The 27,609-nt window shown below is 42.2% G+C and overlaps 1 protein-coding gene across 5 annotated transcripts in view; it reads left to right on the top strand.

Moving 5' to 3' along the window:
* The window catches only part of celsr2 (cadherin, EGF LAG seven-pass G-type receptor 2), an 80,503-nt gene that overhangs the window by 15,286 nt on the left and 37,608 nt on the right, over positions 1 to 27,609 (top strand). For all 5 annotated transcript variants that reach the window (XM_021569341.2, XM_021569344.2, XM_021569342.2 and 2 more), the window contains exons 2-3: positions 17,634 to 18,338; positions 27,089 to 27,311. In XM_021569341.2, the coding sequence (XP_021425016.2) occupies positions 17,634 to 18,338; positions 27,089 to 27,311 (928 nt within the window). The remainder of the gene's footprint in view (positions 1 to 17,633; positions 18,339 to 27,088; positions 27,312 to 27,609) is intronic.

Genomic DNA, 27,609 nt, shown 5'->3' with positions numbered 1-27,609 from the left:
AGTTACTCCACAATACTAACCTAAATGACAAAGTGAAAAGAAGGAAGCCTGTACAGAAGAAAAAAATGCACTTAAGTAAAACTGCAACAAAATGTGGCAAATAAATTAACTTTATTTCCTGAATACAAGGTGTTATGTTTGGGGCAAATACAACACATCACTGAGTATCACTCTTCATATTTTTCAATCATGGTGGTGACGGCATCATGTTATGGGTATGGTATGCTTGACATGAGCAAGGATATGGAGTTTTTGGGGGGTAAAAATAATAGACTAAGCACAGGCAAAATCCTAAAGGAAAACCTGGTTCAGTCTGCTTCCCAACAGACACTGAGAGACAAATTCACCTTTCAGTAGGACAATAACCTACAACACAAGGCCAAATCTACACTGGAGTTGCTTACCAAGACCACATTGAATGTTCCTGAGTGGCCTAGTTACAGTTTTGACTTAAATCAGCTTGGCAAGACTTGAAAATGGCTGTCTAGCAATTATCAACAGCCAACTTGACAGAGCTTGAATAATAATGTGCAAATATTGTACAATCCAGGTGTGCAAAGCTCTTGGCGACATACCAAGAAAGACTGGTGATTGTAACTTGTTGACTCAGCTGACTCAGCGGTGTGAATACTTGTGTAAATTATATTTCTGTATTTCATTTTCAATACATTTTGCAATTAAAAAATAAATAAATTACTTTGTCATTATGGGGTAATGTGTGTAGATGTGTGAGAGAAAAAAAAGTCATTTTTAATTCTGTCTGTAACACATTTGGAATGAGTCAAGGGGTATGTACACTTTCTGAAGGCACTGTATAACCCCCCATTTCAGACCATTCTTATGTACACGTACGTGCACGCTGACACAGACCAAAGATGACTAATCCATTTGGCAACTGTTAGTTTTATTGTGGAGCAAGAAGATTTGGCTGCATTCAGCAGTTATTTTATGATGCAGTCGAACAAATGAATTCATTTTGTGCAATTTAATTGGCTTTACATCATTCCGAGATGAATTACATCAAATGTGTTGCGTAGGCGTTAGAACATGCTCTCTCCACGGTCACCCCTCCCCAGTAACACAGAGGGGCTACGTGGGATCGCTGTGTGATATATGAAGTGCTCATGTTAATCATACAGCAGATGTCTCCCAACAATGGGACCAAGCCATTAACCCCTTCACGCTGCTGGAGGCCAAGGGCACATTGGTTTTGGACAATCACCAATCTGCCCTCCTTACAGGATAATGTATGCTTTAGTTAGTGATCCAAGCCACAGTTACGTTAGTGTAGAAAGTGTGAACAATCCCAAAAGTTTTTAAACCATTTTTATACTCGCCCATCCCTCCAGAGCTCATATGGTTTGACTGTTTGGTCTCTGAGTCAGATGTCTACATTGAGGTGTCGGTTAACTGCCTCTGCTTCCATTCTTGGTTCATTGTGCACTTGGTGTTGTATAATGGACAATATTGTGGGAGCTTAGAGAATTAAATCCGCTATCATGCTTTGTTGTCTGAGCTTCAGTCAGTCCATTACAGGGTTGTCAGACAACCTCTCATTGGATGTGTGGTGAGGGTGAAGTCTTGAGGAGGATTGTGGGAATGCGAACAGTAAAGATGGTGACGTGAACCGTTTTTTGGGATGGGGTCTGGTCGCCTGCCTGGTGGGGGGGCGTTAGGGGGACTGTATCCAGAAGGGGGAGTGTCACTTTGGGCGTTGCTGGTCCTGCGGGGGATCATGCAGTGGGGGATGGGAGAGAAGTAACTGGAGCAAAGCATCAAGTACTCCCCCTCCCTCGCTCCATCCCTCCCCAAGTTGCAACCCCCACCCCCAACTAACTAACTAACCACCATGTAGGCTGGCAGGCGACTGCAGCCTGTTTCATGTTTCAGCCCTGGTTAATTCATCCAGCACATTCCCCAATGACGTTTTAATATGTTCTCAAGAGCCGCTTTTTCCTTTTGATCGCCAGGATTTCAAATTTCAGCTTTTTAATTAAAAGAACATCACTAAGCGAGCATGCTCGGCGGATTTAATGAGCGACCTAACCCACTGATTAGCATGATCTAACAAATGGCTCTCTTGCTGGTTTTACTACTCCCACAGTCAGATATTTAAACCTCCCAACTCCTACCCTGCTAAAATGCCCAGTCTACAATAGCAGCATGTGGTAAACTCCTGCTCGGCTGCTCCTCCCCAAATCTTTAACCCAGGTGAACCCACTAATGTCTCCAGAGGACTGACTTCCCCACTCCTTTGATGGAATTCTGATTGGACTGTGATCCCTGCTTGCTGATTGGCTTGTAGCAGTGGATTAGGCCTGCTTTCCTGCTGAGAGCTCTCTGGTCCTGTATGTCACTGCTCTGTTCAGGTGGAAGAGAACTGAATTTAGTTCCCATGAAACCCCCTAGGCAACCTCGGCCAGGCTTCAAAATACTCCCATTAAATTGTCGATTTTCACCTTGTGTTTACAAACCAATCTTTATTTTATGTTGAATGTTCCAGTCTGTCTTTTACACAATTTCATATCCATGTGGATAATTCAAAGGTAGCCTACTTCATACAGACTCAACCTTATGGACTACGGCATGCCTCCACTTTGATGTGGCTGTGCACTGACACATCTTTTTTGTAAAGGTAGGTCTCTCTTTTGATTGCACTTGACTGTAATGAATGGCCACTGGAAGCAGGGCCATATAATCCTGTCAAGGTGCTGGCAGAACAAATCTGTTCCATGACTACCACAATCCCAAGCCTGAGGAAGCTTTAATAACTGTAATAAATTATCCAGGGTCATCCAAGTGCAAAAGTCCCTCTATAATGAATGTATTACCACAGTGGTCCTAGGTCAGCTATGTCTAGGGCTGTGACTGTCATTGAATTTTGGATGACGTTATTGGACAGCCAAATGACTGCGTCACCTTTAATAAAAGTTTCAATATCAAAAAAGTAACATTTTGTTTTGACTCTCCTCTGCTTCTGACTGCATAGAAGTAGAATGAATAGAACGGGCATCCCCATTCAAGTTAATAATAATGGCATATTGGGTAGACTGACTGCCATTGCGAGGAGCAGGAAGTAGCAAGTAAAAGCAGGAAGTGTATCTGTCATTATACAACGGGTGGGTTTAATCCTGAATTTTGTTGATTTTGTTAAAAGCGCATTCCCGCCGGTGTCTATTCCACAATTTACCGCCGGCTAAATCTATGATGTTAAAATGACTATTTACTCTGTTCCATCAGCCCACCCATGCTAATTATAAACCTGATCACCATTATAAAAAGCATCTAGACATTATTTCACATTTGTTTTAGACTAACATTTAGTTTTCAACAGCAGATATTTGTATACACCTTGCTGTCTATCTCTTTGACATTTGCAACGTTTCAATATTCAAAATCCACCCCCAGCTGTACCATAGTAATGAATGTGTAGGGGTCTGGAGTCGGAATAAATAAATAAATTAATCCAAATACATTTTTTAATGAAAATATGTAAATCATTATTTGAATATGTTGGTAACCCATTGTATAAAAGTTATAATGCCGTCGTTTGGAGGATATATTGGCACGGTTTTGTCTCAGACTTCGTCTCAGGCCTAACACCCCTGCCAATATATCCTCCAAACACCAGTTTATCGGGCATTATCACTTAAATATGTGCTGTGATTTGGTGATTCAACTCAACTGACGTTACAACAATCAGTTGACATTTTAATGAACATTTTACGTTACCATGGAAATTATTGCATTACCATGCAGCCATTGTGAGTGTACCCATGATTTAGTATTGTTTTTGTACATAAAAAATTCCTTTATTTCCCTCCAACCCTACCACCCCTCCCCTAATTGGAGTAAACTAGTGAACAACAACGCTTAGGCCTGTATTTCCAGCTTATACATATTATATACATTTTATAGACAGTCTGTTTTACAATAGTTCTATTTAGTTTGTTTTTACTCCTGTCCTTCCTCTAATCTCAACCTCTCCCATCTATTTCTGATGTCCATCCTCTAACGATGTAGCCTAGTGGTTAGAGCATTGGACTAGTAACCGGAAGGTTGCAAGTTCAAACCCCCGAGCTGACAAGGTACAAATCTGTCGTTCTGCCCCTGAACGGGCAGTTAACCCACTGTTCCTAGGCCGTCATTGAAAATAAGAATTTGTTCTTAACTGCCTAGTTAAATAAAGGTAAAAGGTAAAATAAATAAAAAACTCTCCCCTCTATTTCTGATGTCCAACCTCTCCCATCTATTTCTGATGTCCATCCTCTACCCTCAACCTCTCCCATCTATTTCTGATGTCCATCCTCTACCCTCAACCTCTCCCATCTATTTCTGATGTCCATCCTCTACCCTCAACCTCTCCCATCTATTTCTGATGTCCATCCTCTACCCTCAACCTCTCCCATCTATTTCTGATGTCCATCCTCTACCCTCAACCTCTCCCATCTATTTCTGATGGCCATCCTCTACCCTCAACCTCTCCCATCTATTTCTGATGTCCATCCTCTACCCTCAACCTCTCCCATCTATTTCTGATGTCCATCCTCAACCTCTCCCATCTATTTCTGATGGCCATCCTCTACCCTCAACCTCTCCCATCTATTTCTGATGTCCATCCTCTACCCTCAACCTCTCCCATCTATTTCTGATGTCCATCCTCTACCCTCAACCTCTCCCATCTATTTCTGATGTCCATCCGGTTCTTTTTGCCATGTCTTTTCAAACTGTGCTCTTTCACTAAAGTTCTGAACCTATATACGTTTTACGGCACAGTATGTTTTACATTAGTTATCTTGTTGTTATTAGTCCCAACTTTCAGCTCCATTCAACCCCTCCCATCTATCTCCTAACACCATCCATGTTGGATTTCCATTTGCCATATATTTTTAAAACTGTGCTGTGATGTTTCACTAAAGTTCTGTACTTTTCTACTCTCATTGTTTCTACAGATAGTAAATTGAAAATATATTTATTTTTAAAGTATTTATTTTGTATTATTATTATTATTATTATTATTGATCGATTTTACTATGACTTTTCAGATCACCCAGTAGTGCTATCTGCAGGGTTCCTGGAGCTGTGACCAAAAACAAGCTACATATGGACAGTACCAAACAAATTATCTAATGATTCTGTCTCTTCGCAGCAAAATCTGCAGAGCTGGGAAGGTTGTATCCACCATATACATTTTAAATGTATTTATTTTTATTTCATCTTTATTTAACCAGGTAAGCTAGTTGAGAACAAGTTCTCATTTACAACTGCGACCTGGCCAAGATAAAGAAAAGCAGTGCGACACAAACAACAACACAGAGTTACACATGGAATAAACAAGCATACAGTCAATAACACAATAGAAAAAAAAGAGTATATACAGTGTGTGCAAATGGCGTGAGGAGGTAGGCAATAAATAGTCCATAGTAGTCGAGTAATTACAATTTAGCAGATTAACACTGGAGTGATAGATGAGCAGATGATGATGTGCAAGTAGAGATACTGGTGTGCAAAAGAGCAGAAAAGATAATGAAAACAATATGGGGATGAGGTAGGTAGATTGGGTGGGCTATTTACAGATGGACTATGTACAGCTGCAGCGATCGGTTAGCTGCTCAGATAGCTGATGTTTAAAGTTAGTGAGGGAAATATAAGTCTCCAGCTTCAGCGATTTTTGCAATTCGTTCCAGTCACTGGCAGCAGAGAACTGGAAGGAAAGGCGGCCAAAGGAGGTGTTGGCTTTGGGGATGACCAGTGAGATATACTTGCTGGAGCACGTGCTACGGGGTTGGTGTTGTTATCGTGACCAGTGAGCTGAGATAAGATGGAGCTTTACCTAGCATAGACTTGTGGATGACCTGGAGCCAGTGGGTGTGGCGACGAATCTATAGCGAGGTCCAGCCGACAAGAGCATACATGTCGCAGTGGTGGGTGGTGTAAGGGGCTTTGGTAACAAAACGGATGTCACTGTAATAGACTGTATCCAGTTTGCTGAGTAGAGTATTGGAAGCTATTTTGTAGATGACATCGCCAAAGTCGAGGATCGGTAGGATAGTCAGTTTTACTAGGGTAAATTTGGCGAGTGAAGTGAAGGAGGCTTTGTTGCGAAATAGAAAGCCGATTCTAGATTTGATTTTGGATTGGAGATGTTTAATATGAGTCTGGAAGGTAAGTTTACAGTCTAGCCAGACACCTAGGTATTTGTAGTTGTCCACATATTCTAGGTCAGAACCGTCCAGAGTAGTGATGCTAGTTGGTCGGGCAGGTGTGGGCAGCGAACGGTTGAAAAGCATGCATTTGGTTTTACTAGCATTTAAGAGCAGTTGGAGGCCATGGTTGTATGGCATTGAAGCTCGTTTGGAGGTTGGTTAACAGTGTCCAAAGAAGGCCCAGATGTATACAGAATGGTGTCGTCTGCGTAGAGGTGGATCAGCGAATCACCCACAGCATTAGCGACGTCGTATATATTTACAGCGAAAAGTAAATAACTTTATATTGGTTGCAAGAATTTTGTATAATTTAAATTTTTTAATTCTAAGTTTTGAATCCGGCGTCATTTTGCATATCAGGTTATAAACCATGTGCCATGGAATCGGTACGTAAAATATCTTCCCAACTATTTTGTCATCTAAATGGCACGGCTGTACATTTTTTGGTCCTTAAATGAAACGGGTATACTTTTTATTTATCACAATTTTCTTTAACCAATTATGGTCTTTAATGCAGGGCCGACAGACAAGTTCCTTACTTTTTCCCCCTTACACTTTCCATTCTTGCGGTGATGTTCCAATTAGTTGGTTGTAATTTTGGGTAGAGCAGACATTTCCATATGTTTTTGTTGGCTGTGTGTGTGACAACCACCAGTCCTACAGTTAAATTTGGAAGTTTACATACACTTAGGTTGGAGTCATTAAAACTCATTTTTCAACCGCTCCACACATTTCTTGTTAACAAACTATAGTTTGGCTAGTCGGTTAGGACATCTACTCTGTGCAAGTCATTTTTCCAACAATTGTTTACAGACAGATTATTTCACTTGTAAATTCACTGTATCACAATTCCAGTGGGTCAGAAGTTTACATACACTAAGTTGACTGTGCCGTTAAACAGCTTGGAAAATTCCAGAAAATGATTCTGATAGGCTAATTGACATAATTTGAGTCAATTGGAGGTGTACCTGTGGATGTATTTCAAGGCCTACCTTCAAACTCAGTACCTCTTTGCTTGACATCATGGGAAAATCAAAAGAAATCCGCCAAGAAAAACAATTTTAGACCTCCACAAGTCTGGTTCATCCTTGGGAGAAATGTCCAAATGCCTGAAGGTACCACGATCATCTGTACAAACAATAGTACGCAAGTATAAACACCATGGGACCATGCAGCCGTCATACCGCTCAGGAAGGAGACGCGTTCTGTCTCCTAGAGATGAGCGTACTTTGGTGCGAAAAGTTCAAATCAATCCCAGAACAACAGCAAAGGACCTTGTGAAGATGCTGGAGGAAAGAGGTAGAAAGGTATCTATATTCACAGTAAAACGAGTCCAAAATTGACATAACCTGATAGGCCGCTCAGCAAGGAAGAAGTCACTGCTCCAAAACCGCCATTCAAAAGCCAGACTACAGTTTGCAATTGCACATGGGGACAAAGATTGTACTTTTTGGAGAAATGTCCTCTGGTCTGATGACACAAAAATATAACTGTTTGGCCATAATGACCATCGTTATGTTTAGAGGAAAAATGGGGAGGCTTGCAAGCCGAAGAACACCATTCCAACCGTGAAGCATGGGGGTGGCAGCATCATGTTGTGGGGGGGCTTTGCTGCAGGAGGGACTGGTGAACTTCACAAAATAGATGGCATCATGAGAAGGGAAAATTATGTGGATATATTGAAGCAACATCTCACATCAGTCAGGAAGTTGAAGCTTGTTCGCAAATGGGTCTTCCACATTTCCATTGAAATGTTCCAGGCAGTTATATATAAACTCCAGTTGTACTTTATCAAAAGCGTTTTCAAGGTCTGCTATGAATAACAGTCCTGGTTTCCCAGAATTTTCATATTGTTCTATTGTTTCCAGTACTTGACTTATATTATCTCCAATGAATCGTCCATGTAAGAAATCTTTCTAATTTAGAATGAATAATGTCTGACAATACATTTTGAATTCTACGCGCTATACATTTTGCTAGAATTTTTGCCTCACAACACATGTGTAAGGGGCCTCCAATTTTTTTAATGGACTGGATCTTTATATTTCCCACTTGTATTCTGTTTCAGTAATAATGAAATCAGGTCACCTTGTTGAGCGTCTGATAATCTACTATTTACATAGGAGTGCTTAACCCTAACCCTAACCCTAACCCTAACCCTCTGAGTATATCAGAAAAGGTTTGGTATACCTCATCTGTTATGCCATCCAGCCCTCGAGTTTTCCAGGACTTAAAGGATTTTATTGCATCAGGAAGTTCCTCCTCTGTAATTTCACCTTCACATGAGTCTTTCTGTACGGCTGTTAATTTGACATTATTAATTGAAAATAAATTCATACAATTAGCTTTTGTTAGAGGAGTTGGAGGAGACTGAAACAAAAACATATGCTTAAAGTACTTCCTCTTTCAACATATAATTTGGTGAATCATGGGTGACTCTGTCATGTTGAAGATTTGAAAATATTTGGGTGCATTTTTCCCAATATTCCATCCAGTTTGGTTTATTTTTATAATATATTACACTTGATCTTTCTTGAATAGGTTCCTTCATTTCTATTTGTTTTTCCTCTAACTTATTCTGAGCCTATATGGTACAATTTGTATTGCTATCTATCTGTTCTGTTAGACCTTCTATTTCCTTTGTTAGTATGGACTCTTGACTGAAATTGTTTTTGTTTTAGAGATGAGTACTGAATGAGTACTGAATATATACAATAAGGGGATTTTCTGTACCCATGTTATGTCAGAAAAAGTTCAGTTATAAATTCCTCTGTCCTAGGTAACTTGTTTTTATCATCCCATAGGCTTTGATTAAATGTTCAGTATACTCGCCACGTGGAAATTCAGTAAGAGCAATGTATATGCCAATTATTATCTGATGGTCCGACTGCATTCTATCCCTTATCAACACTTAAAAAATATATACTTTTGGTGCCAACGAGAATGACATAAGAAAGAACACAAGACGACTAGCTTGATTGAGCCTCCGCCATGTATAACTCACTAGGTCAGGATATTTAAGTCTCTCTATATATCCACTAGTTCCAATATATCCATGACATTCGTGATTTCCTTAAGAGCATGAGGGTGATACTCATGAGTTTACATGTCAAATTGCACACGAATGCCTGGCTGTCCCGTCTTCAATAGCTGTTGTTTCCAAAAAAGAAAAACATATATATTATCCATACATGTCAGCTACACAGTTATACGTTAGTTGTGCCAGCCCTACCCACTTCATATTAATTAGATTGAATGGTGTAGATCCAGGTGTCTCCCCCAATGAAACTATGTGATCCCAAGGTCACACACAGTCTGGTCTGTTGTCAAGATAATTGTGTGTACAAAGATATTTCAGACTTTGTTGTTTAATGGTTGGTCAGCACTTGGTAAACACGAAGCGTCAGAAATGAGGGTTACACAAATTGCCTCTGAAATGATGATCTGTGCAAGATTTCACACGGCACGCCCCTTATTCAAACTGTGCAATAAGTTCAATCTGGGAATTTTGATGTTCCTACGTTGATATAAACTAGCAACCGTAACAGAAATGCAATAGCTTATTGAACAGCTTGGCGATTGCAATTTTAGAGGGTGCGAAGATATCTGTAGCCTTTTTTCTCTCAGAGCAGATTACTAATTTATGACCTTGCTCTCTATTGAACTTGGAAATGGGACCGTGGCTTTGATGTAGTCAGTTGGCACTGAACGTGCTGCACATACTCTATCTGCTGGTGTTGAAATAACCAAGATTCTGGGAAGTGGCTCTGCTCAACCTCATTACCCACTAACCCTGAGGTACCTTCTGCTCTGCCATGGCACTCGTCTACTGGAACACACATCTGCTGCTTGACACAGCCCCCACTCTGCCCTAGATCAGCACATGCAATGTAATGCCTGGCTTACACTTGCACATTCCTACTGTATGTGATGACAGCAGTGTGATGTATAACTGCTTTGAGACCAGGTTAAAAGGTGCTATTAATATAAGATTTATAGCAATGAAGATGAATGGTACTGATATGGTTGTCTTTTATGCTAAGTGTATGACCCCTACAGTAGCTGGAGGCTAACAACAGTTGCTGTCTTGTTTCCATCTTTGGACTGACATATAATGTACATATACGTAAACATTTATCCCAATGTGTCTGGGGTTTTTAGAAAGAAATGGATAGGGCGGAGGGATGGACGCGCCATAGGGGACATCTCTGTCCTCAGTGTTGGGGTGACTGCCCACATGATCCTGATCAACTGTGACTCGGCTGGCATTTTTTGGGCACCGGTGACATAGAGCACTGTGCTCGAATTAGGCCGGTCACACTCCTTCAAGAGCTTCTCTGTTGTCTCCCTCTCTAGTCCTCTCTTCTCCATCTCTCTTTCTCAGTCTCTACCTCTCCTCTTGTCCCTATCGCTCCCTTTTTTCTCTCTTCAGTTTTCTCTGGTATGTATCTCAAGCGCTCCCTCTTGTCTCTCTTCAGTTTTCTCTGGTATGTATCTCTCCCTCTCTCTGCTTCTGCCCCTTACTGTAACTCAACTTCACCCAGGAAACTTCAACTGTCAACATTTGTAGCTACATTGAGCATCACCTCAATCAAATTCTACAAATCATTTCAATTCTTTGCACATTTTCAATATACTTTTTTTGAATTGTCATGCGAGCCAGGCTTGTTTGGTGACTGCCTACTTGCTGCCTAACAGGCTGGCAGCCTGGCTAGGTTCAACTGACCCAAACTGTAATTTTATCACAGTGTTGGCTATAGATGGTGGAAGTCATCCAATCCTTTCTAGCCTTTTCATTGTGTTGAGGTGACATTTCTTTAGTAATGCACCAAAGGGAGCTGAATCTGTGCCATTAAACATTTACCGGATGGTTGGAAACAGGATTCTATTAATATTTTAGACAATGAAAGTTGTCTATCTGCCTCCCAAAGGCCCCAGCCTGAGAACTTTCTCTGCTGTATGTGTAAGCCCACACACACACACACACACACACACACTGTACGTTTGCAGTAGCAAGCAGTATAAAATAATGACTAGAGATTTAGATTTGGGACTGGATGTTTTCTACAGAGCAGTCTCTTTTTATACATGACATATTCCAACAGAAGTTAAAACAGATGTACAGTGCACTCCAAAAGTATTGGGACGGTGAACAATTTTAGTTTTTGACTCTGTACTCCAGCACTCTGTTGTGCCCAATAGAAATTACTGTTAAATAATGTATTGTGTCATTTTGGAGTCATTTTTATTGAAAATAAGAATAGAATATGTTTCTAAACACACAATGTGGATGCTATCATGATTACAGATAATCCTGAATGAATTATAAGTTATGATGAGTGAGTAAATTGGACACACAAATATCATACCCCCAAGACATGCTAACCTCTCACAATTAATACCCCCAAGACATGCTAACCTCTCACAATTAATACCCCCAAGACATGCTAACCTCTCACAATTAATACCCCCAAGACATGCTAACCTCTCACAATTAATACCCCCAAGACATGCTAACCTCTCACAATTAATACCCCCAAGACATGCTAACCTCTCACAATTAATACCCCCAAGACATGCTAACCTCTCACAATTAATACCCCCAAGACATGCTAACCTCTCACAATTAATACCCCCAAGACATGCTAACCTCTCACAATTACAATAACACTGGAGGTTAGCATTTTTGGGCGTGTATGGCCTACATCTCCCACAAAGTGGAGAGGTCCTCTATTGTCCCACCCTCAGGCTATCAGATTTAGAGCTTCTCCCAGGGTTGATATAGGTCAGGGTGTGTGGTAACAATAACATAAAGTCATGTGTATGTTATGTATACTAGTTTGGGATCCGAACTGAATAGGGACAGTATTAGAAAAGGATTTCACACTCTGACATAATCAAATGATAAATGGGATCTAGATTTACAGCAACATTATCTGAATAGCTTGATCCCTGAAGAGTTTACTATACTGTATTTAGAGTCTGGCGGGCTGTGTTACCGATGACGCTTTGTCTTAATCTTGTCATAAATATATATATATATATACACACACACACACACACACACACACACACACACACACACACACACACACACAGTGGTGGCCTGGCGCTCATACAGGCTCAGTGTGTGTTTAATCTCTCCCTGGCGCCACTTCTCTGCTGAGAGCATTCCTGGCACACAGAGGCCATGGGGGGGTCAGCCATAGGGCTGGCAGGGCTGTCACACTCCAGAGCTGGCACCTTGTCCCTTCACCATCCCTTCTGTCCCCCCCCACCCCCTTTTCCCAGCAACAAGCCCCATTCCTAAAGCAGAGCTTCCTTCTCTACAGAGGCACCTTTTTTTTAAAGACTGTCTGGTTTCTATTAAAGAGCAGATTCTCCTCGCATACTGTTTCCAAGTCTCTTTGTCTGTCATGGACCTCTGCCCAAGCCTTCATCCAAGAATGCCACATGGCAGAGAACATAATTAAGGGAATGTCTGCTCTCCTGATACGTAGCCTAAACTTTAAGCTTCTCAATTCCATGTGTTTTGTTGTCCTATTTTCTGGCTCTTGCTCCATTTGGGGATCAGTGGCTACATGACTGCCTGTGATGATGGGCAAAGAAAAAAGGAATCCTAAAATGCCAGGCTTGAAAATAAGTGATACGCTATTATCTTGCTTTATATTATCGTGGTGAATTCTGAAGGAGTATTTATAGGCAACTAGGCATAGTTGAAGTCGAAAGTTTACATACACTTAGGTTGGAGTCATTTAAAACTCGTTTTTCAACCACTCCACAAATTTCCAACTGTAATTTTTCCAACTGTTTTTTACAGACAGATTATTTCACTTATAATTCACTATCACAATTCCAGTGGGTCAGACATTTACATACACTAAGTTGACTGTGCCTTGGAAAATTCCAGAAAATTATGTCATGGCATTAGAAGCTTCTGATAGGCTAATTGACATAATTTGAGTCAATTGGAGGTGTACCTGTGGATGTTTTTCAAGGCCTACCTTCAAACTCAGTGCCTCTTTGCTTGACATCATGGGAAAATCAGCCAAGACCTCAGAAAAAAATTGTACACCTCCACAAGTCTGGTTCATCATTGGGAGCAATTTCCAAATGCCTGAAAGTACCACGTTCATCTGTACAAACAGTAGTACGCAAGTATAAACACCATGGGACCACGCAGCCGCCATACCGCTCAGGAAGGAGACGCGTTCGGTCTCCTAGAAATGAACGTACTTTGGTGTGAAAAGTGTAAATCAATCCCAGAACAACAGCAAAGGACCTTGTGGAGATGCTGGAGGAAACGGGTACAAAAGTATCTATATCCACAGTAAAACGAGTCCTATATCGACATAACCTGATAGGCCGCTCAGCAAGGAAGAAGCCACTGCTCCAAAACCTCCATAAAAAAGCCAGACTATGGTTTGCAATTGCACATGGGGACAAAGATCGTACTTTTTGGAAAAATGTCCTCTGGTCTGACGACACAAAAATAGAACTGTTTGGCCGTAATGACCATCATTATTTTGGAGGAAAAATGGGGAGGCTTGCAAGCGGAAGAACACCATCCCAACCGTGAATCACGGGGGTGGCAGCATCATATTGTTGGGGTTCTTTGCTGCAGGAGGGACTGGTGCACTTCACAAAATAGATGGCATCATGAGGGAGGAAAATTATATGTATATTGAAGCAACATCTCAAGACATCAGTCAGGAAGTTAAAGCTTGGTCGCAAATGGGTCTTCCAAATGGACAATGACCCCAAGCATACTTCCAAAGTTGTGGCAAAATGGCCTAAGGACAACAAAGTCCAGGTATTGGAGTGGCCATCACAAAGCCCTGACCTCAATCCTATAGAACATGTGTGGGCAGAACTGAAGAAGCGTGTGCGAGCAAGGAGGCTGACGCAGTTACACCAGCTTTGTCAGGAGGAATGGGCCAAAATTCACCCAACTTATTGTGGGAAGCTTGTGGAAGGCTACCCAAAACGTTTGACCCAAGTTAAACAATGTAAAGGCAATGCTACCAAATACTAATTGAGTGCATGTAAACTTCTGACCCACTGGGAATGTGATGAGAGAAATAAAAGCTGAAATATATAATTCTCTCTACTGTTTTTCTGACATATCACATTCTTAAAATAAAGTGGTGATCCTAACTGACCTAAGACAGGGAATTTTTACTAGGATTAAATGTCAGGAAGTGTTTAAATGTATTTGGCTGAGGTGTATGTAAACGTCCGACTTCAACTGTATATACTTAAATAGGCCAATTATGTGACATAATTAAAATATTACATTATTTTTCAATTATGCAACTTATCAAAGCTGCTGAAGGTCTTCTGACTGACATGTAACATATGATTCAGCATGCAAATGTCAACAACGATTAAAAAGTGAAAGCAAGATGTGAATTGCCACGTTTAAGGATGAGTTTGCTGAATTGTGATGAGCTCAGTGCTGTCATGATAAAGATGGCACTGGTGCCACTCGTCACTACGTTGACTTGAAGGATAGGATGTGGTATAAGCTTTCTTAGACAACTTTTTTACTGTGCAGTTACCATTTCATGATTGATACAAGGCGTGCCAATGTACACAGCTAAGCCTGTGTGGGAAAGGCACCGAGACACTACTTTCATCTCCCTAGATTAAATGTTAAATTGAATCTCGCTTTGCCCCTCTTTCCCAAAGCATCTGACTGTTTTCCATTTTTAATGTCTCTCTGACACGTTCTCCTCACCAATTTGTTTCTGTGTGAATACCTTTCTGTATGCACAGACAACACAGATATGTGTGTCTGAGAGAGAAGTGCCCCTTCCCAGTCCTCCCTCCAGCTCTGTTCACTCTGCTCAGGGCCTGAAGTGTTCCAGTGCGGGAGTGGCAGCAGAAGGATTAAAGCAGTGTCAAGACATGCTGCTCAGTGTTCCTTTCTCTCTGCTTCTCTACTCTCTTCCCACTTTCTCTCTCATTTTGGCGCTGGGTGTTTAAACATGTCCTGTGCCAGCCTGGGATCCGGTAGCTTCCACAGTGTTGCTGCCTGTTTGTGTGGTTGGTTGGGTTCTCTCCTTCACCAAAGCTCAGCTGAGGGGTTCTGTTCTGTTCTCTGGCCCACATCCAGAGCCCCCAGACAAAGAGACTATTGATTACAGTGGAAAGGGAAGAGGAGGAAGAGGCTGGGGCTTGTTTTCACGACAGGTTTGATTTGATTAGGCGTGTTTTATGTTTGCCCTTCAGGCAACAGACTAGCAAACACTGCTACAAATAAACCCGCTCTCTCTCTGCTGACCTTAAACACACAACGCTGTAGATCAAATGTATAACAGAGTCAAGAATAGGATTGGTTTCAGATCTTTTTTGGACAATTTTATCTATTGATTTTCACAAAGATCCAGACAGACGGAGACAGGAGACTGGATGATACTGTAACAGAGAACATCAATAACACCAGTAATATGTTGTATAAATGTATTGTATACCTACAAATCCTTACAAATGCCTCAACCACAGAGTCCATTTGAGTTGGTGAGAAGAGATGGTTGGATGATGTTGGAGAGGGCCGTGATTGTCTAACTTATGATTCCTGAACTGGGATCATGTTGCCTTGTCAGGAGCAGAGGCATGTATTCACAGATGCCAAGGAAGCCAGGTTTCCCTAAAAAAATGGACCAAGAGAAAAACTTCATCTCTCTGTGTTTCATAAATGTCCTTCAATTCGCAAGAGACTGAATGTATCTCACCAGAGAAAGCATCCGAGCGAATGAAACAGCCCCGCTTTTGTCTGTGTGTGTAGCCCATCTATCTCATCTCTGGTCACAAAAAGTATGACATTGTTGCTGCCCGTAGCATTGAATGCAAGGGAAGCCAGCGATCATTTGTCTTCACTTGATAATTAAAAAAAATTAAATAATAGCCAATCAACGTTGAGCTAAACTGAGTAAGCTCAGCTGTGAAGGGTCCTGGCGCACCAAAAAAAAGGGAAGCCCATTTTGGATTTGGCTTCACACCAATTACATCAGAAGCCAAATGTCATTGACAGAAAACTTTAATTGTTGCGTCTCGTGTCGTTGTCCTCCGATGGCTAGCTATCTAAAATCGTCCCTTTCCTAAGTTAGCCATAGATGGAGATAGGGATTTGTACTTGTGATGTCAAGGCATATGAACTAACAGGTTATAGAACAAACAATGCAATTATCATAACACAGGTTGTAATATGGCCTTTCTTTCCGTGGCTTTCCCGGTGATTGTATCCACGTACCGCTACTATCAAGGAGTTCTGAACAACAGAATACATTATGTATTTCTGCTCTTTGAATAAATTTGCAACCTGAAGGCATCTATTTTTAATGGAGCACCTGTGATATGGTTCAGGTTCAGCCCATGTCTTTTTTCAATGCTAGCACTGATGTTGTGTAAGTTCTCTTGATGAGAGGATCCTTTAAAATTGGAATGGCTTCCTATTGATGGGTCTTTTCTGCTTGTTAGCGACATGGCTTACTTGTTACTCCACTTTTTGTCTCTTGTTATTTCTGATGATGAGCCTGTCCGGGTTTTTTTTTTCATTATTTCACTCACTGTGCAGTCCTCAAGATGATATTTTCTTTAAGATGTTTTCCTCTGTGTTGTCAATGTGGTTTACAGTAACTGGAATGAGTTCTGCAAATCAGCTTACTAAAGGAATCACTCAATAGGGTTTGACGTATATAAGGTATTGGATAATTGTGGGCTGAGATGTATTTGTAATGCAAGGCCATGGGAAGGAATTGATAGGATGGCGTTTCAAACAACAGTAGTAAAGGCTAGAGAAGGATGAGCTGTCCTTGTATGTGAAGGGGAAAGGACATTTTAGATGTGTATAGCTCATTATACAGACAACTGAATAGCCTTATTTTATTAACCCTTTGGATGCAGGGAGATGGATATCTGTGTTGTGAATACATGCAAAAAAGGTCCAAACTGAGTTTAAAAATGGTTTATTATTATACATTTTGGGGATGGAAAAATGCTTTCAGTATAAACCAGGTGTATTAGCTCTTCTATGTACTTTCCATTTTTTTAAAAATAATATATAATAATATAACAATCACCAAAATAAAAGCTAAAACAGTTCGGGAGAATTGAAAAATTGGGACCCTCGTTGATTTTGTCAAAATGTTTGAGCATTGCATTAGCCATGGCAAAATGTGTAGAAAAATGTGTAGAATTGCAGGAAACAATCTTGAAAACTGCTAAATTCTCTCTGCTGCCAAGATGGGGGGCCTCTAAAATGTCTTACCCGGATTGAACCCAGTCGCATTGATTGCCAAGCCTCCTGCCACTCCCACCATCTAAGCCCCTTATATATCCAGAGAAAAACCTCTACTGTTTGTGATATAAATCCAGGTTCCTTATTATTAATACTGTGCTCCTCTCCTCTTTCTCTCCTGTCAGATGGGATCCACTCTGTGTCGGCCCAGTGTCTGCTCCAGGTCACCATCATCACAGACGAGATGCTCTCCAACAGCATCACACTGCGATTGGCCAACACTTCCCAGGAGCACTTCCTGTCCCTGCTATTGGCCCAGTTCCTGGAGGGCGTGGCCCGTGTGCTGTCAGCTGACTGCGAGGACGTGGTGGTGTTCAACATCCAGGATGACACGGACGTCAGCGCCCGCATCCTCAACGTCAGCCTGTCTGTTGCCGTGCCCTCGCACAGGGAGGACCCGCCCGGGGGAGGAGGGGGGCGCGACAGGGTGGGCAGAGGGGCATCAGGGGCCAGTGGTGGGGCAGAGTTCTTTGGGTCTGAGGAGCTTCAAGAGAGGCTGTACCTGAACCGCAGCCTGCTGGCCCATATCTCTTCCCAGCAGGTGCTGCCCTTCGATGACAACATCTGCCTGCGAGAGCCCTGTGAGAACTACATGAAGTGTGTGTCTGTGTTGAAGTTCGACAGCCTGGCACCCTTTGTGGCGTCCGACACCATCCTGTTCCGGCCCATCCACCCCATCGCCGGGCTGCGCTGCCGCTGCCCCACGGGCTTCACAGGAGACTACTGTGAGACAGAGATCGACCTGTGCTACTCCAAACCCTGCGGAGCCCACGGCCTGTGTCGCAGCAGAGAGGGAGGCTACACCTGCGAGTGCCTCAATGACTATACTGGTGAGTGACCTCTCTCTGGATTTGATGTTTCATAACATATTAAGAAAGTTCACTTCGTAGATATAAACTGTCCTTAAATACATCTAAAAGCATTGTATTTGGCTCAAAATGTTCTCTAAGACCTAAACCTCAATTAGAGTTGTACACAAATGGTGTGACCATTGAGTAAGTTGAGCAAGCTGAACTCCTAGGTATAACATTGGATGGTCAATTATCATGGTAAAGTCATATTATCATACAAAGTCATACCACCCTGCATACCACTGCTGGCTTGCTTCTGAAGCTAAGCAGCGTTGGTCCTGGTCAATCCCTGGATGGGAGACCAGATGCTGCTAGAAGTGGTGTTGGAGGGCCAGTAGGAGGCACTCTTTCCTCTGGTCTAAAAATATCCCAATGCCCCAGGGCAGTGATTGGGGACACTGCCCTGTGTAGGGTGCTGTCTTTCAGATGGGACGTTAAACGGGTGTCCTGACTCTCTGAGGTCATTAAAGATCCCATGGCATTTATCGTAAGAGTAGGGGGTGTTAACCCCGGTGTCCTGGCTAAATTCCAAATCTGGCCCTCAAACCATCACGGTCACCTAATAATCCCCAGTTTACAATTGGCTCATTCATCCCCCTCCTCTCCCCTGTAGCTATTCCCCAGGTCGTTGCAGCAAATGAGAACGTGTTCTCAGTCAACTTACCTGGTAAAATAACGGAAAAAATAAAAAATAAATATTGACAAAGTTGTTGTGAAGATGGGGTACGTTTCTTATAAAACACAAAAAACAACTGTACTAGTTGTTCAGGCCTGGTCTTGTCCCATTTTGATTACTGTCTGGTAATATGGTCAAGTGCAGCAAAGAAAGACCTAGCAAAGCTGCAGCTGGTTCAGTACAGAGCAGCACGCCTTGTCCTTAACTGCACATACAGAACTAACATCAACAGCATGCATGCCGGTCTTTCCTGGTTGAGGGTTGACGAGAGAGTAACTGCTTCTCGTCTAGTTTTTACGAGAAATATTACTGTGACAAATTACAGATTGTCTGCATAATCAAATAACATTCAGCTCAGACACATTACATACCCCACAACACATGCCACCAGGGGTCCAAAATGAATTCACAGCAACGCAGTTTTATACAGAGCCATGATCGCATGGAACCCCTTTCCATCTCTAATTACTCAAGCAAACAGAAAAATTACCTTTTAAAAACAGATTCAACGACAACTCATGGAATGGCAGGGACTGTGAGGGGAAACACACAAGCGCACTGTAACACACCATTTTTTTAGTTACGTTGTTTGTATAATTTTGTTGTTGTATTTTGAATTTGTGTAACTGTCCTTGTGTATCAGTGATTTTAGTACTTGCCATGTTTTTTGTGGACCCCAGGAAGAGTAGCTGTTGCTTTTGCAAAAGCTAATGCGGATTCGAATAAATAAACGAACAAACGTACATTTCACATAGAAAACCACTTGCACATACGTTCAACATTTTTCATCTCCTGTATTTATAGTGAATAGCCTCATTCCGGTCATAGACACAACAATGACAATATGCAACGACATCATTCTTGCCACATGGTCATAAAGTTCCTTTTCATATCTAATGTCCCATGGGAAATTCTATGGATGTATACATCATCAGTCATTCATGTCATCCTACCCTCAGGTCTATATATTGACCCTGACATGTTACAGCCTGGCTAAAGGCCTATACAGTGATGGAACCCATTCAGCTGGACAGGCAGTGTGATGACTAGTTGATTTAATAATCCCTAGACCAATTAGGTGGGACTGCGTTAAACATGCGCCAGCCGGTTAACTGTTCATACTTCCTACCCTTCCCCACTGTTGGAGAGAATGAAAAGTGAGTAAAAACCATACATCTCAATCCAGCAGGGATCAATGGAAGATTATGAACGGGTAAAAAGGAAGTATGTGTAGGGGGAAGTCTGGATCAACGACACGTTCTGTTTTTGTTGAGCTAACATCAGGGTCTTACAATATGAGTCCTTTGAAGACAGGCCAGGTCCATCATGGTGCACCAGAGTGTGGTATTGTCACAGATGGAACAAGATGTCTCACAGGATATATAAATCTGAAGCAAATATGGTGGGAGATGATGGAGCTAGATGAAACTTGGCTGACATTCTGCACATTTTCAGTATCGATTTAAACATTCAATCTCAATACAGTTTTCTGTTCCCAAACTAGAATCTGCTATGAACAGGGTGCACTAAGAATTGTAGACTTAACCAAAGTTTCAAAAAATTGCGTTGTTCCGAGTGCAAGGGCGAATTGAGTTACTGCGCACTTCACAGAGAAGGCGTTCCCTAATGAAAATATGACAAAACATGGCAATAGGATCTCGCTAGGTCGTCCTTGGCTCTGCCCACCACCTTGCTTTTTCTGCCCGTTATGCTTAATTTGCTCCCATTGGAAAAGATGCTGACGATATATCTTTGGTTAGTTACAGGTATCTTTGGTATTGCCTTCCTGGGGCCTCTCTTGGCCTGAGGTCCTGTAGAGCTTGTAGCATTACAGGGATGAGTGTGTCTGAGAGGGGGAAAACAATAGTAATTTGGCTGGTCAGCAGCAGAGTATCTCTGGGAGGAATAATGGAAGGAAGTGCTGAATTATGTATGCCTACAGATGGAGAGGGAGAAAGAGAGTGCGCCGCCTTGTCTTAATAATGCCCCCTGGTAAAAAATACCTGGAATTGAAAAGTGTAACAAAGAATACGCTGTAGAGACGGGCTGTGAGGATTGGTGCAAAGGAAGAACTTTTAAAATGTTCCATTTTTTGAAGATACTGAGGTACTCTAATGCTAAGCAATTACTATCTCAGCCTCAATCTCAAATGGGTCTTCTTTTTCCACTTAAAGCAGATTTAGGAAGGAAAGATGTGCACACTGCTCCAAATATTATGCATATCAGGAAAATATCAAAGACGATCTGGTTTCTCTCTGCTGAAGGTGAGCGAAGTAGACAAACTAAGAGTGGATGGGGAGAATGAGAAGGGAATGGAAATATGCTAATATGAGTGATTACCAGAGTTTTTACCCTCTGCTTTATCAGATGGTTATGGAGTTGTATGAGTTCATTTCACCCAAGCCCTGCTCTCTCCCTATGTGACATATACTATGTTCTTTAAAGTTAACCGCTGTTCTAGTTGGATAAAATCATGAAATGTGGTTGGATTCTCGCTCCTTTCTAGAAAGATGGATTCAGTTTTTAAAGGGTTGCTCTTACAAGTACATAATTGTCACTTTTACTAGACCATTGGGTTATCTCCATTTAATAAACAGCGTATACAGTTTAAAACCATACCCTCTTGTGTGGTTCAAATCTTGGCAAGACCAGACCTTCTTTTTTACAAATCACTATGATAATATTGACTGTCAAGCAATGCGTTTTTGTAGATCTGTGTTTCTGGTTTAGGTTAGCTAGCTAGGTAGAGGGTGTTTTTAGTTTTGTTTGGCTTCAGATATTCTCTGCAGCAATACAGTGAGGGACTCGTATCCACCACCACCACATTTTGAAATGCAACGATCTCTATATATTATCATCTCTAGATATGATACCCTCAATTAACCCCGCAGTCTGCACTCCAATTCATTTCACAGATAGAATGCCCCTTTCAGGATCTGCTGCCTATGTTTTAGGATATCATATTGACTTTGGAATTCCCTCCAGGTCTATGCAGCTAATTAAATGGGCCACCGGCACTGATTACAATGGTGATCAATTATAGTGGTAGTCTCTTATGGTCTCTTCAGTGGATTAGACACTTAAGGGTATCTTCTATATTATGCTAAATCAATGTATTTATTTTTTATTTAACCTTTATTTAACTAGGCAAGTAATTTACAATGACGGCCAAACCCTAACCCGGATGACGCTGGGCCAACTGTGCGCTGCCCTATGGGACTCCCAATCACGGCCGGTTGTGATACAGCCTGGAATCGAACCAGGGTCTGTAGTGAGCACTGAGATGCAGTGCCTTAGACTGCCACGCCACTCGGGAGCCCAATGTAAAGAGTGTTTCTGCCACTTCCATTGGACACATTCTGATTGTGTGGGAGAACATAATATGTTGTTCTAATAGTGAGTGGGTGTCACTGAGGTTCAGGTTGAGGACCACTCTTTCACATGGTCCATACTGCTGTGGGTGTGTGAGAGCTGAACTGTGGAGGATGATGGTGTGCGTGAGCCATGTCAACTCAGCAGAGTGATCCTCATCAATCTCACTTAGATCAGGGTCTGTACCGCGTTGAGCGGGCTAGCTCATTTCAACTTCATCTACTGGGTGTGCCTACCTGCTGGGTAATCACAGTAGTAATATGATCAAGACATGCAGTATGCCTGTGTTAGCGTGATTCATAAATCATAAACTTTTGCCTTGCTCTAATATTTGCTCAAACAAAGCCTCTGAGAGAGCAGTCAATCTCTCCTCTCCAGATCTATCCCAGACTAGGCTGGGTTGATGGGGATGTCCTGGATGCAATCTACAGCTCCTGTTGTTCAACATGACTGACTGTTGGATTTGACACTCTCCCACTGTGCTGAGAGCCACTGTGTATGGGTGTGGGGGGTCAATTGGCTGCTCTATGAGTGTGTGTGTGTGTGTGTGTGTGTGTGTGTGTGTGTGTGGGTGCTGAATTGCCTACTCCATGTGGGTGGGTAGGTAATTGCTGTGTGTGCGCTCGCGTATGTATGTGTGTCTGTGTTCCCATGCTTGTGTGTGGTGTGGAACTACAGGGGCCCGTGGGCGTTGCCAGATGGCAGTATGATGGAAAGCGAGAAAAAATAACAGAGCAGAGCAGCCATCAATTTCACTCATATTGGGAAGGACTGAGCGAATGATTAAGCCTGGCTGACTCAGTCTGGTACAGGACAAATGGACTGAGAATACTCACATACAACAACCTACTTTTAGCTCTTACCTTTAACATGCTTTATATACCATCTCCTCAGCTCCAATCTCACTACAGTATAGTGCGCTGCAGCATATTTCTACACACACTCTGCCCCATATATGAAAGGAGGCCCCAGTACAACGCGGTTGTTGCTGCTTCAGACTTTTACTTTGATCTAATCAAGCACTTCTTTATGTTGTGGTTAGTTCTATCAGTAGCCTATAGCACACAACTGCTGAAAGCTTTATATTTCAGTGTTTGATGTTGTATTAATCAATTTAAAAAATCAAAGCATGTCGTAGGAATGCCTCATGGAAAGCCTCCAATATTACACCAACTGAATTTGAATTTGGCAGATCATAGGATTGTGTTTGGTGAGATATTAGATACTGTTGTTCATATAACGCTCCTACAGTCTCGATTTTAGTCCACTCACCTCTGGTCTGGCTAGTTCTAAAAAGCAGCAGTGTTGTTTCGTGTAAGCCTGTCATCTGGTCCAGGTTCATCGCCTGGCAGGTGGCGTAAAGCACTACTTCAGTGTTTTGGGGTATCTGTACCATTTATATTTTTGACAACTTTTGCTTCATTACATTCCTAAAGAAAATAATGTAATTTTTACTCCATACATTTTCCTCTGACACCCTAAAGTACTTTTATGCTTAGCAGGACAGGAAAATTGTACAATTCATGCACTTATCAAAAGAACATCCCTGGTCCTCCCTACTGCCTCTGATCTGGCGGACTCACTAAACACAAATGATTAGTTTGTAAAGATGTCTGAGTGTTGGAGCGTTCCCCTGGCTACTTTTGATACAAGTATATTTTAGCAATTACATTTACTTTTGATACTTAAGTATATTTAAAAACAAATACTTTTAGACTTTTACTCAAGTAGTATAGACTGGGTGACATTCACTTTTACTTGAGTCATTTTCTATTAAGGTATCTTTACTTTTACTAAAGTATGATAATTGGGTACTTTTTCCACCACTGCACCTGGCCCATGCTACAGTGTGTTTGGCGGGGTGGGATCACAATTATGCCACTCTTTCACCTTCACTACTAGTGACTGGAATCAGTGGATGGGATATAGAAAAATGTTTTATATACCATCACTCCTACCTTATTTACATGGTAGTCACACCAGGTTAGCTGCAACTGAATAAATGAAGTGTATTCTTCCAGCAAACTGTCAGTATGATTGGTGGGTTGGTGTTGTGTTGAGTAAGCCCTGTCGATAGTGCCAGGAGCGTGTAGTGTTGTCGTCCCAGCGTTATCTTAACTCTTGTATGCCTTCACGTCCTTAGGGAGAAACTGCCCATCTGAGGACTCTCTACCACTCTGTTTCACTTAGGAGAGGAGACCATGCGTTTCAGTTACCTAGCAGCACAGAAATGCCCGTTTCCATTTTAGATCTGTAAAGGGGTCTCAGCAGGAGGAGTTAGTTACAGCCCGCCATTTAATCCCCCTGTTTCTTCACACACCATTGTTTTAAAAGACGCAGCTGAACAATTACACTAATCTAAGGATCATATGAATTAGTCATGGTAATCATTGTCTCTGTTATCACCGCATTAGATTAAATAAAGATTAGTGGAGGTGATGCCAGCTATGGGCTGAGACTGAAAGGTTTCTGTGTGTGCCTATTCTTCTGGTGACTCTTATCTATTGTGTGATTCATTGGCTGTTGTTGTGTTTGATAAGCACCTCTGTCTCACCTCTGCTGAAGAGAACAGAACCCCATTTTTTATTTTTTTTTGTTTAAATCTGAGTGCCTTGTCAACTGGGGAGATTTGATATGGTGGTTGGAGACGAGGCGTGTGTGTGGCATTAGTGTGTTGTAATTGGTTTAATAAGGTTACCCTTTCAAGTCCCTCATGAAAACATTACATGTTAATATATGGTAAAATCTGAGGAGAAATCCAACAAACCTACTTTCCTTTTGGAAATGCTTGTATTTCAAAGTGCCACATGATTTTATAGGTACATTTTGTCAAGTTCTCCACAGTATAATGCTTTCAGAGCTTTTGAATTGCCGGTTTTATATCTATTGGATTGCCACAAAATGGTACACTTTCTCTCATTGATATTTACCATGCTTGAGTAGTTTAAAGTGTGTGGTGTGTCTCCTCCTGCCTAAAACTGGTCCCATTTTCACAGCCTTAATGATTCATATTTGCAGTAAACAGAGAGTTGGAGAGGGCAGGGGTAGTAAATGCTTCCAAAAAATGGATTTTCAAGCTCCTCACATGGCCCAGCTCACCTAGCAACCGAGAGCTGTTGTTCCAGAACCCTGCACCTGTTGTGGGAGGGCGTCCCAGAGGGATGCCTGACAGAAAAACATTGGCCCTGTTTATTCCCAGGTTACCGTATAGACAACAGAACAGGCTCAGGTGACTGCAGGGTGGAGACCGGATGCTCACTATAATGTCTCTTACTGTCTTCTGTACAGTTTCTGGATAGGTACTTACATGGGGTATAGCCAGTACAGTTAATGTGTGTAGCTGAGCTGGTAGGCATTTTGATGTAAACAGAATGCTACTATTTCTCCTTTCTGAGTGTTAGAAGATTTTTCTACCATAAAAAAATACGTAATTTTTGATCTGCGTATGATTGTAACTGTATAAAGAAGAACACATCACATTTAACTTTGAAGCCTCCTCAGTGAAAATTAGGCCACTGTAGAGCCCAAGCTGACTTTAGAGGAAGTTGAAGACTATCCCAGTGGCCCGTTTCCTACAGTAGCCCAGCGTTGGCTACACCACATCAAGCCCTGACTAATGTCCCCTCTTCCCCTGATTTGTTTAAAGAGACAGAAGTAACTTTTTGCCTGAGGCGAGTCACTGATTAATTTCCTCACGACTCATGCAGTTAGTTTTTTCCCACTCATGCAGTTAGTGTGTTTTCTACTAGCGGTAGCCAAGTGTCCCCAAGCGCCATCAACAAGGAAACAACAAATTGTCATAGTTCGCCAGGGTAAAGTGACTGTTCTTCTGCCTGTGTAGCACACCACGGTACAATACTGTCATGGCAATGCATCATAGGATAACATCCACATCTTATCAAAGCTTAATCCATAATGACCACAATGACCTTGCAGTTGGGTGAATGAATGGATACACCCTACAACAGTAGTAAAACAAAGGGTTCCCTTAATTGTCTTAGACTGAGAATCCTGTGATTGGCTGTAGGATGTACAACACAAGCCCTGTGTGTGTGTGTGTGTGTGTAGTCTATAGAGATGTTGTCTTTTTCTGTGTGGTGTGAACAGTACAGTAACTCTACACACAGTGGAAGTGTTCTGCACTGCCGAGTGCCTCTGACACACATTCCAACTCTTGCAAGGAGGCGTGCATTCTCGCCATAGCAACCGCAGCTTCTCATCCAGAGACTGGAGACCAATAGAAGTTGTAAGCAGTGCGCTACATGATGCATGAAGGCTTACTAACAGTTCCCCATTGCCATAGCACTCTCTGTCTCTCTCTCTGTCTGACTTTCTCTCTTTTTGTCCTGTTCACTGTCTGAAATCTGTCTCTTCCTTGCTGCGTCCTTTGACCTCTTCTCACCGTCTTTGCCTCTCTCACACATTCCCTCCCTCTCGGAGAAGGCTCGTGGTAAGTGCTGGAGGCATAATGCATCTTGTCTTGACCCATGTTAAACCGCAGCAGTAGTCTGGTGAGAATAGACACTAGTGAAGTTGAACTGGAAGGGAGGACCAATTTCTTTCTTTTTTTACCCACAGACTGTCCAGGGCTGGCATTGAAATTTGTCACCTTGATAGTTGTAATTCTGACTGGTCTCTCTTTCCCTTCCCCCTCTCTCTCTACCCCTCTCTCTTCCTCCAGGCAAGCGGTGTGAGCTATCGTCCCGCTCCGGGCGCTGCGGCCCAGCTGTGTGTAAGAATGGGGGCACCTGTGTGAACCTGCTGGTGGGGGGGTTCAAGTGTGAGTGCCCATCTGGCGGTTATGAAAAGCCCTACTGTGAGATGACCACCAGGAACTTCCCCCTGCAGTCCTTCCTCACCTTCAAGGGACTCCGCCAGCGCTTCCACTTCACCCTCTCCCTCTCGTAAGAACAACTATTACCCCACACAGTGGGACATTGTGCCATCTCAATCATTCACTTTCGTAGTACAAAGTAGCTCCCTAAATATAGTACTGTGAGTCACTCCTCTACACCTCTCTCGTTCTTCCTCTCACCACTCCACCCTCTCTCTCTCTTTTTTTATGACTCCTCTCGAACATTACTCTTGCGCTCTCTTTAAATGATCACTTTCTACATTCCACCACTGCTCTCATACGCTCACGCCTCTTTACGGCCTTCCTCCCCTCTCATTTACATAAGCTTCCTGGGGTTTCATAAGTTA

This window comes from Oncorhynchus mykiss, chromosome 17, assembly GCF_013265735.2.
Source record: "Oncorhynchus mykiss isolate Arlee chromosome 17, USDA_OmykA_1.1, whole genome shotgun sequence".
Classification (NCBI taxonomy): domain Eukaryota; kingdom Metazoa; phylum Chordata; class Actinopteri; order Salmoniformes; family Salmonidae; genus Oncorhynchus; species Oncorhynchus mykiss.
This window is presented reverse-complemented; position numbering and strand designations above follow the sequence as displayed.